This window comes from Carcharhinus amblyrhynchos, chromosome 2 (assembly GCF_965287045.1).
Source record: "Carcharhinus amblyrhynchos chromosome 2, sCarAmb.v2.hapA, whole genome shotgun sequence".
In the NCBI taxonomy this organism is placed as follows: Eukaryota; Metazoa; Chordata; class Chondrichthyes; order Carcharhiniformes; family Carcharhinidae; genus Carcharhinus; species Carcharhinus amblyrhynchos.
In genome coordinates, this window is record NC_137325.1 from 100,285,004 (window position 1) to 100,296,415 (window position 11,412).

General features: G+C 39.1%; 1 protein-coding gene across 1 annotated transcript in view; it reads left to right on the forward strand.

Moving 5' to 3' along the window:
- The window catches only part of LOC145356860 (ras-related protein Rab-5A), a 31,946-nt gene extending 22,855 nt beyond the window's left edge, over positions 1-9,091 (forward strand). The window contains exons 4-6 of the mRNA XM_080209804.1: positions 3,318-3,440; positions 4,854-4,947; positions 7,730-9,091. Coding sequence (XP_080065930.1) covers positions 3,318-3,440; positions 4,854-4,947; positions 7,730-7,845 — 333 coding nt within the window. The 3' untranslated portion in view covers positions 7,846-9,091. The remainder of the gene's footprint in view (positions 1-3,317; positions 3,441-4,853; positions 4,948-7,729) is intronic.
- Positions 9,092-11,412: the final 2,321 nt, after the last annotated feature.

Below are 11,412 nucleotides of genomic sequence, written 5' to 3' on the forward strand. Positions count from 1 at the left end.
AAGTAGGATTGGCATCTTACAGAAATTAAGCTTTTAGAAACCAAGGCACTGCAGGGATAGAGAAATGGAATGACACTGACTGGATCTCTCCTACAGAGGGGCTGGCATGGTACTTGGGCCAAATGGCTTCTCTGTCATAATGTATGTTACAGTTGCATTTAAATTCATTTGCCATTGTTCTTCCACTTAACCTATTTTCTGTAATTGACAGCCTGCTTCAAACCAACTGCCAAAACCTAGTTTAGTATCCTCTTTATATCTGATGGATTTGCATTTAGTTTCTTAATCTGGAACTGAACTAAATTAGAAATAATGGAGCCAATATAGGGTCATACACAGTCCCATCATCCGAAAGTAAAGTATTCATTGCTTTCATTGAGCTCCTCTCCTTTCAGTCCAAAGATTCGCAAGCTATTGCCCATTGTATCCCAAGATATGTTAGATGGATTAGCCATGGGAAAGGTGTAGGGTTAGAGGGGTAGGGTGCCGAAGAAGGTCTGGGAGAGATGCTCCGTCATGTCTGAGTGGACTCTTTGACTCGATTGGCTGAACAGCCTCTTCTGCACCATAAGGATTCTGATTTTCATACTAATTTGCACTTCAAATTCATTTTGGAAATCTAGGTACGCTATATTGGTTTAGACTTTCTGTAGTTCATTTCGGATGTTAATATTTTTAAAACATAAGTTGCAAATTTAGCAGGTAAAATCTTCCCCTTCTACATATCTGCTGTTTAAGATAATCAGGCAACTTAGTCAAGCTTACTCTTGAGAATAGAGGCCATTATTTTATGCAGTGAATAAAATCTAATTGATGCGTCTGTGGTTATGTTTGTTTCATAATTTTGTAATTGCGTATCATTTGACCTACTTTCTAATCATTACATCTCCCCAGTTCCCCTCAAATCTTCTGTTTTTCCTCTGCATCTGGACAAAATTTTCTTCAGACATTTTTATTTTGAATCTTAAGATCTCACCTTGTTTATAAAATATCAGGTGAGATATTAGCTTTTCTCTTCTGAGCGAATAAGCAAATTGCTTTATTAACGCTGAAGATTTAAGTTAAATTTGAAACCAGACGGTGTTTCAAAGATTTGTAGATGCTGTTAATCCCAAAAGGAATACTTTCTAAAAGAAAAATCAGTTTGGTGTTGGGTACTATCTGATGTAGTTTTCCAGGGCATGAGATGTCTGAAGTTTGGGGTGCAGTCTGTGACCACTTTATTTTTATAATTTGCACCTTGACCATGTATGTCTGTATAAATTTAATACATTGTGTTTGTCCAAAATTGATAAGATTGACTGACAGAAAACACTATGGATAAATTTGGCAAAATGTGTCAGTTGGAGCCCCACAGGAATCTGCTGGGGCCTCAACATTTTACAGTTTGTGCTAGTGACTTAGATGTGGGGAGTAAAGGCATGGTGGCTAAATTTGTAGAAAAGGACATGAGTTTGCAGATTGATAGTTTGATTTAGTGGCATAAATCTGGCAGGTGGAGTATAATGTGGGAAAATATAAAGTTTCTCACTTTGGCAGGAAAACTAAAGAGGAACTTGGAATGGTTGCAGAATTCCAAGGTTCAGCAGGATCAAGGTATTTTCTTGCATGAGTCAGTGTTAGTGTGCAGGCACAGCAAATAATTAAGACTAATTGAATTCTGCTCTTTGTTCTGAGGGGAATTAAACATAAGGATCTTGTGTTTGTTATACAGCACATTGGTGAGACCACATGTTGAATATCGTGTTTTGGTCTCATTTAACGAAGCATCTGAATACATTAGAGGCAGTTTAAAGGAGATTTACTAAATTGAGAAAGTGGGTTGTCTTGAGGAAAGGATAGACAGACTGGGTTTGTTTCCACTGGGATTTGGAGGAGTAAGGGGTGACTTTATTGATAAGATCCTGAGCAATCTTAAAATAGACGTGGAAAGAATGGTGCCACTGGGTGTGTCCAGAACTAGAGGCCACTGTTTTAAAACAAAAGGTTGCCCTCCGGCCCAATAAGAACATTTTCTGTGCAAGTTTGGAACTTGGCCTCAGAAGGCAGGGTCATTGATTTTTTTTTGAGGTGGGTGGATTTTTATTAAGCTAGGAAACCAAAGGTTGTTAGGGGTAGGTGGGAATGTGGAATTCAAAACTCAATTCTGCTCATGAGCGAGTTCATCGTTTGCAATTTCACACTTCGACAATTTGCAGGAATGGAACCTGTTAGAAACTGAATGTATTTGGTATTCAGAGCTTTGTGAGCCATAGTGTTATATATGTGTTACTTAGCAGGAGTACAACTTCAAACAGAATTAAAGCACAGAACTCTCTTAAAATGACAAACCTCAAATAATCATCAATAACCAAAGTGGATAACCACTTTGGTAGAAATAATAGGAGGAGGGATTATTATTTAAAGGGCGAAAAGCTGCAGCACGCTACAGTGCAGAGGGACCTGGGGGGTCCTTGTGTACAAATTGCAACAACTCAGTCTACAGGTGCAGCAGGTGATCAAGAAGGCAAATGGAATATTGGCTTTTATAGCAAGGGGGGATAGAATATAAAAGCAGGGAGGGCTTGCTGCAATTGTACAGGGCACTGGTGAGGCAGCAACTGGAGTACTGTGTGCAGTTTTGGTCACCGCATATGCGAAAGGATTTATTGGCCTTGGAGGGAGTACAGAGAAGGTTCACCAGGCTGATACTGGAGATGAGGGGGTTAGACTATGAAGAGAGATTGAATAGACTGGGTCTGTACTCACTAGAGTTTAGAAGGCTGAGGGGGGGATCTTATAGAGACATAAGATAATGTAGGGACTAGATAGGGTAGAGGTAGAGAGATTCTTCCCGTTTAGAAAGGATCGCAGAACTAGAGGGCACAGCCTCAAAATAAGGGGCGGGGGGGGCAGTTTAGATCAGAGTTGAGGAGGAACTTCTTCACTCAAAGGGTGGTGAGTCTCTGGAATTCTCTGCCCATTGAAGTGGTGGAGGCTACCTCGCTGAATATGTTTAAGTCACAGGTAGATAGGCTTCTGATAGACAAGGGAATTAAGGGTTATGGGGAGAAAGCGGGAAAGTGGAACTGAACCACTTCAGATCAGCCATGATCTTGTTGAATAGTGGGACAGGCTCGAAGGGCTAGATGGCCTACTCCTCCTATTTCTTATGTTCTTAATTCTCATGATCTTGCCAAACCAATGTCTAGTTTTTTTCCAAAAACACTTGCAGAACATTGGTCCTCAAGACAGTTGCCTGAAACCTGTCTACCCATTATTTGGCATATTTGTAAAAATTTTTATGTTCACTATTTCCTTCATTCATTTCTTTGCAGGATACTTTTGTACGGGCCAAGAATTGGGTTAAGGAGCTTCAGAGGCAAGCAAGTCCTAATATTGTAATAGCTTTGGCGGGGAACAAGGCTGATCTCGCTAACAAGAGAGCGGTAGAGTTCCAGGTTGGTAAAAGATGAGCAATCTCTGCTATGTGCAGTAAATATTTTCAAAACAGTTTGAATTGGCTTCGAATGTGTGCAGCAATGCTTTGTAAAGTACATCTTTCACATTTATGACTCAACTTCTGATTTAATTGGTCACTTGAATTCTAAACCAGCAGTTAAGTCTCTTCAAAAAACACATTCTTCTCCATAGTACTTATTGCAGGTTTGGGCTTGCCATTAATCCTTCTCTGGTTCAGTTGCCCACAGTTGCTCCTATAAGCAATCTGATTTTTTACGTTGTTGGAAGTTGACTCTCGCTGCTCAGTAGTAACTTGTGACATGAACCAGATATTTATCTTCTCATGTACTACTTTATCTCCCTGAAGGCAGGCCAAGCAAACATTTGGGTGAAGTCAGGCATGATGATGAATTATAAAGCAGCTTTATTTCAAACATGTGAAAAATACAAAAATCAGCTGGGGGGTTTTTCTGTCCTAATGAGACATCTTGCAACTGGGCAACGAGCTGCCCAATACTTCCTGTCTTGTTAGCAGCCAAGTAATCCCCTCAGAAAAAGAATTCTGGGAAATTGCTCTGACCCCTAAAAGTGATCAGATATTTGAGATGATTGGCCTTCAATAACCATAGCTGGCTTGACATCAATCACTGGCATTTCACCTCTTTGCTTCCCCCCTCCCCCCCCAAGTTCTCATTAATTTCACTTTAACTTGGTGCCACACTCCAATCAAAATCTGCCACAGTGTCTATCAGTCACTTGCCTCATCTCTGGAATGCAACTTTTGTTTTCACATTCGGACCAAGGAAATTGGTTTGGAGCTGAGCGGCCTTTGCCAAAATCAAATTGAATATCGAAGATCAGGTTATTGGTAAGTGCCACTTAATAGCACTGCTATCAATTCCTTCTAACAATTTGGTTATCATTGGGAATAAACTAATGAGGCTAATTGACTGTTGGCTTTGCCCAATTGGACGGTTTTTCTTGGTAAATGTAAGTGCTATCATTTCATTGTCCAAGTGTGCACTGACAGCACTTCACCTCAAAATGAGTTGCTGCCTTGTAGGGAAGGAGGGTGAGGGTTAAAATAAATAATGAAAACACTGACCTTAGAAACTTCAAATCAAAACATTGACTAATAGAGTAGTTTTATATATAATTTGTATAAATGTTCTACAGCCTGAGTATTGAATTTCTTTTAAACATTGAAGAATTTATATATCCCTAATGTCCACAAGAATGGCATTCTCCAAAGTGTTTACTGCGGACCATGCTAGACAAAGAAATATTTGTTCTGTGGTGGAAAAACTGGATGTATTCCAGTTGTGCCTTTTTGAAAAGGATGAGATAGTTGCTGTAGTTCTGCAGACAGCCTCCAAAAAAACTGCTTTCTAACTAATTAATGTGTTTTATAGGAAGCACAGTCCTATGCAGATGACAACAGCTTATTATTCATGGAGACATCTGCAAAAACTTCAATGAATGTGAATGAAATTTTTTTGGCAATAGGTAAGCTTGATTACATTGAAATGAATGTCCATAAATTGCAGCTTGCTGCAATAAAAATTTCATTAAAAATTGAATCTGCATATAAAGTAGTCAACTAAAAGCTGCTCGTGCAAGTTTTGGACAGTGAGATGGCTCAGGAATGTACAAACCATGTAATTTAATCACTTTATTTATGTAATTGCTCACTAAATAAGTGTAACCATTAAACCAAATGTGCGGACACTTAAATGCTAAATAAAAATGAAACACTGGAAACTTGCAGCGGGCCTATAAAGAGATGCACAGGGTTAATGCTTCTCGTCAATAACAACCTCTGAACTGGAAAATATTTGGAGATGGAAAGGTTTTAATAAGTGCAGAGCCAAGGTATAGATGCAGGCAAAGAACAAGAGGGAAATCTATTTTAATAAGGTTGAGAGCAAAAATAAACAAACAAGGGATAAGAAGCAAAGCAATAAGTATGGAAACAAGATTTTCTAGAGGAGGTGAAAATGTTTACAATAGGATAGCAGCAAAGGGAAGTATGGAAAATCTGCCGAGTAAACCTCCATGACCAAGGAATGCGGTGGAAGAAAAGCAGGTAAACCCAAGGGATGTGAAAGACCCTGCCATTCATGTATCAATAGGTGATCCCCACAAAGTACTAACAAAGAAACTAGAAGCAGGAGTAGGTCATTTGAGCCTGCTCCACCTTTCATCTTGATTATTGAATTCAATATCCTGATTTCCACATCCCCTCCCCCCCACTCCTTCCTCCCATATCCCTTGAGCCCTTATAGCCCCATGAGCTATATCTTAATTTCTTCTTGAAATCAATGTTTGAGCTCCAACTACGTATGGGTGATAGTGAATTCCACGCATTCACCACTGAGTAAGAAATTTCTCCTTGCCTCAATTCTAGAAGTTTTACGCCTCATCCTCAAACTCTGGCCCCTTGTTCTGGACTACCCCACCATTGAACATTTCTTTCTGAATCTTCCCTGTCTAACCCTGTTAGAATATTAAGTTTCTGTGAGATCCCCTCCCACTCTTCTAAAACCAATGAATAACCCACATTTCCTTTTGTTCCAACGGCTCTGGTTACCAATGCCTGCTGCCTAAGAGAATCAGGGTCTAAAGTTGTTAAACTCATTGTTTCAGTTTGTAGAAAATTGGGAGGAACAATTAATTCCTTAAGCTAAGCATTTACACATTCTAACCTATTTTTCATCTGAAACTATTTAATGTTTCAACAAGCAACATAATTTTATTTGTTTTGCCTGTTTCACTTCGTTCATTTTTCTCTCTTTCCCTCTTTCTGTTGCAAGTGGCTGATGAAAATTAGATAGAAAATGCTGCACATAGGAGGGCCAGTCAGCATTTGTGGAGAGAAACAAAGTTAATGTTTTGAAGTTGCCATAACAAACAAATGAAATAGGAGTAGAAATAGGCCATTTAGCCCCTCAAGCCAGCTCTGCCATTCAACAAGATCATGGCTGATCTGTTTGTTTTGAGTTCTACATTGCCGTCTACCCCAGATAACCATGGATTTTTGTTAAGCAAGGAAATCAATCTACTGTATTAAAAATATTCAGTGACCCTGCTTCCACTGACTTCTACGGCAGAATCCCGAATTCGCACAACACTGACAACTCATCTGTCCTGAAAGGATGACCTGTAATCCTAAGTGTTCCCCCACAAGAGGATACATCCTTTCTATGTCCACCTAGTGCTGGATTGCTTTGGTGCCCAAAACACATTCATTCCACAGCTGCAACATCACACTCGCCTTGCCATTGTAACTTGTTATTTAGTTAACTTGGACAGGTTGGACACAAATGCCTGTTTCCATGCTGTAAACTTCTATGACTGTAACTTAATTTATAACTTTAATTAACTTGGGGTACTGTGCTTATTGAATGCTAGTACCACTGACTAAAAGTTGTATGCTTCATAACGATATGAGTATGTGTTTCAGATATTTATTTTATCTTTCGTTTTAATTTTAAAATTTTACTTACTTTAAGGACTTACTATTTATTTATAGATCTCCCTTAACCCCTGTGTCCTAAGCTGCTTTTCTACACTGTCCCTTGCACTGAGCACTTTATGACCAATCCACCTGTGAAGTCACCACTGTACTTTTGTTTCACTGCTGCCTCCCTGCAGATGAAATTGTGCACCCATCTACTCCAACTCCCAGCAAGCTAGGTTACACTACAATCCCTAGACTTTATAGGTGCTTCTCAGCTCCTGACAGTCTCCTGCAGCTTTGTGCCAACTCCCAGTTCTGACCTTTTGTCAGAACTATAGAAAGTTAGACAAGTAATGTGTTTTAAGACTGTTAGGATGGAAGGCAGGGGAGATTTAAATGAGAGATAATAGTGGAAGGCATAGGAGATGGTAACGGGACAAGAAACATAAGGTGTCATCCAAAACTAAAAAGGGGATAGAAATTATAATCTGAAGTTGTTGAATGTGAGCCTGGAAAACTAAAGTGTCTAATTAAAAAATGAGATGCTGTTTCTCAAACTTGTCAATCTTCATTGGAATAGTGTAGCAAGCCAAGGACAGAGCCAGGGAGGGAATTAAGATGACAGACTGTTACAAGTTTCCAAAAGTTATCATCCTGTACCAGAGCACTAGTTAGGACCATCAGTAGAGAATTGAAATTTAGTATTTCTGACTGAGTAGGAATGTGATGCAAATGCAAAAGGTTCTTTGTGAGCAGAAAAACTGAAACACACTTAGATTGGTATGGCCCAGGAAATGAATTATCAGACTTGTAATCTTGTCCTTGCAGCAAAGAAGTTGCCCAAGAATGAGCCTCAGAATACAGGACCAAACAGTGGAAGAAGCAGAGGAGTAGATCTTCATGAACCGACCCAACAGACGAAGAGCCAGTGTTGTAGTAACTAGGCCTGTTTCTAATGCAATTCCATTTCCAAGTATCCACCTCACTACTGCTTTGTAATGGAAAATCCGGTGTTAACAGATGACCCTCAACAACTTCAAAATTTAGAACAAAAGCATATAGTTACATTTCTAATACAAGATTTATGTCTTAAGAACTTTTAAAATGTAAAGTGTTCTTCTCTTCAGTTGGTAGATGCATGCATCGCTCAATACAAGCATAAATTTTGCCTTCTGTAGGGATGAACTAATGAAACCTTAAAACCTGCTTAAATTGGTTCAATTGAAATTTGTACTATTGACTGTATCCAATTGTTAACTGAGAGGTGACCATTTGGTTAATGCTTCTTAAATGTTTATATTGGATGTACAGTATATTATTAAAACCAATATAATCTAATTATTTATTGGAAAAAAACTTTAAAATGTTAATGTTCCATTCAGCAATCTGATCTGCAGATGGAATTATAATGGAATTGAACTCTATTTTGGCAGGTTGTTGTGTAAAAGCTGTACCACTCCTTGCACTAATATTTTCTCATGTATATTCCCTCAATATCATTACTTTGCGATTTACTGAGATCCACTTGTAAATAGGGTATTACGACTTGGTCTGCATTTACATAAACTTATCAGACTGCTCTGGTAGGAATGCCATATTGAAAAAAATCATTAAAATACAGAACTAATTGAAGTAGATCAGATGATTTGCTCTAGAAGGGTTATGAAACTTTATAATTATGATATAAATATGACAGAGCACTCTACAAATGTATGTACTGTAAGTAATGACCATGTATTCCTTCAGTAATTTTTTCAAGTTCCCAGATGTGTTTTTTGTTACAGAATGTTTTCTTTTTCCATTGTAATGCACAATTTTTGTAGTTAGTTTGCAGTACTGTGGGCATATCTTCTAAAAGGTGAATTATCTAATAAACCAGTAGCACAACAGATAAAATAAAAATTGCAGTTGCATTAAGATAAAGCATCTAGCAAAAGGAGCAAGGGTAATGGCTTTGCATCTAACAATGGGCAAGCTAATGATTGAATTTTTAAATGCACAATTATCAAGGTAGTAGTCATAATCTGATGTAAACTCTTCCTCCTTCGACTCGATCCATGTGAATGCAGTGTTTCAACTAAAATTTAACATAAAGGTTTTTGTATTTATTCACCTGTTAGAAATTGGACGTCTCTAATCAATTTGTTAAAATATACATGTAAATAAATATATTCAAAATGTTGGTGTTAATCATTTTGAGAAATTTCTGAAATGGAATCTTGGGAATATATTAAATCTGTCAAGCATCCATCCATGACTTATTTTCAAATATCATATGACCTGTAAGCTAAAGTTCAGTAAACTTTGACATTCCTTTGATAAGGATATTTAAATATTTTTAAATAGTTTGAAGAAAATGAACTTTCAAAAGGAATCTGAGGAAGGTCTCCCTTTTAAAAAACACTGGTGAAATTGTGTTGACCTATGCACCATGTCACTCCGGTTCCACGTGGGGGATTGAGCATACACCATGCTGTGTATTTGCAATCATGTCTATCCAGAAGTGCAAAGTGAATAATCTACCTTGCCTTCCTAAGGCCCCCAACATCACAGGTACCAGTTGTCAGCCAATTTGATTCACCAAATATGATATTAAATAACAGCTGAAGATGGATATTGTAAAGGCTTTGAACTCTGACAATAGCCTGGTAGTGTTAATAAAGACTTGATATAGAACTAACCGTGCCCTGAAAGGTATTGTTGACAGTGTTATCAAACAGTACTTATGATACGTGGTCAGTCTGTATTCCACTCGGGCTACTCTGTCCTGACATTTCAGCTTTGTTCTGAACACAAGTTGTATTCAGGAGGTGAGGTTAGTGAGTGCCTGTCCTGGATGTCAAAATAGCAGCGAAAGGAAGGTAGCATCAAGGAGCCGTAGCAAAATTGAAGTTAATGGAAATTGGGGGAAAAACTCCATTGGTTCAAGTCACACATGGCATAAAGGAAGATGGTTGTGGTTGTTGGAAACCAATCATCTCAGTCTGAGGACGTTTTTGAAGTTCTTTGAAGCCCAAACATCTACAAGCTGCTTCATCAATGATCTTCCCTCCACTATAAGGTCTGTTATGGAATGTTTGCTCTTTTCAATGTTCAGTACCATTTATGATTCCCATCAAAGCAGTCTGTCCATATCTTGCTGCATTTAGGCAACATTCAGGCTTGTGTAGTATGAATGTTACTTGCGACTTTACCATTGCTAAATCCCTCACTGTTAAATTCCATTTAAATATTGTGGCTACAAGAACATGAGTCGATGTGAATTTTGTGGCCAGTAATTTGTTTTGCCAACTCTCCATCTGCAATCAGGGATGTAATGAAATATTGTCCACTTTAACTCCAACGACTCAAGAAATTTGACACCATCCAGGACAAAGCAGCCTGGTTGATTGGCAATCCTTTCACAAACATTCGCTCCCTCCACCACTCACAAATTGGCAGCAGTTTATACCATCTACAAGATACGCTGCATTAACTTACCAAGGCTCTTTCAACAGCACATAGAACATTACAGTGCAGTACAGGCCCTTGATGTTGCGCCGACCACTGGAAGCAATCTAATGATTCTAACCTAAACTATTCCAATATTATCCATATGCCTAGCCACTGACCATTTGAATGCCCTTAAAGTTGGCAAGTCCACAACTGCTGCAGACAGGGCATTCCATGCCCCTACTACCCTCTGAGTAAAGAACCTACCTGTGACATCTGTCCTATAATTATCACCCCTCAAAGCTAAGTCCCCTCATGTTAGCCATCACCATCCGAGGGGAAAAAAGGCTCTCACTGTTCACCCTATCTAATCCTCTGATCATCTTGTATGCCTCAATTAGGTCACCTCTTAACCTGCTGCTCTCTAATGAAAACAACCTCAAGTCCCTCAGCCTTTCCTCATAATACCTTCCCACCGTACCAGGCAACATTCTGGTAAACCTCCTCTGCACCCTTTCCAATGCTTCCTCATCCTTATTATAAGAACATAAGAAATAGGAGCAGGAGTAGGCCGTCTAGCCCCTCAAGCCTGCCCCGCCATTCAATAAGATCATGGCTGATCTGAAGTGGATCAGTTCCACTTTCCCGCTTTCTCCCCATAACCCTTAATTCCCTTGTCTATCAAAAACCTATCTACCTGCGACTTAAATATATCTAGCGAGGTAGCTTTCACCACTCCAACGGGCAGAGAATTCCAGAGATTCACCACCCTTTGAGTGAAGAAGTTCCTCCTCAACTCTGATCTAAACTACACCCCCCCCACCTTATCTTGAGGCTGTGTCCTCTAGTCCTGCTATCCTTTCTAAGCAGGAAGAATCTCTCTACCTCTACTCTATCCATCCCTTTCATTATCTTATACGTCTCTATAAGATCCCCTCTCATCCTTCTAAACTCCAACGAGTACAGACCCAGTCTATTTAGTCTCTCTTCATAGTCCAACCCCCTCATCTCTGGTATCAGCCTAGTGAACCTCCTCTGCACCCTCTAAGGCCAATATATCCTTCCGCAAGCGCAGAAAC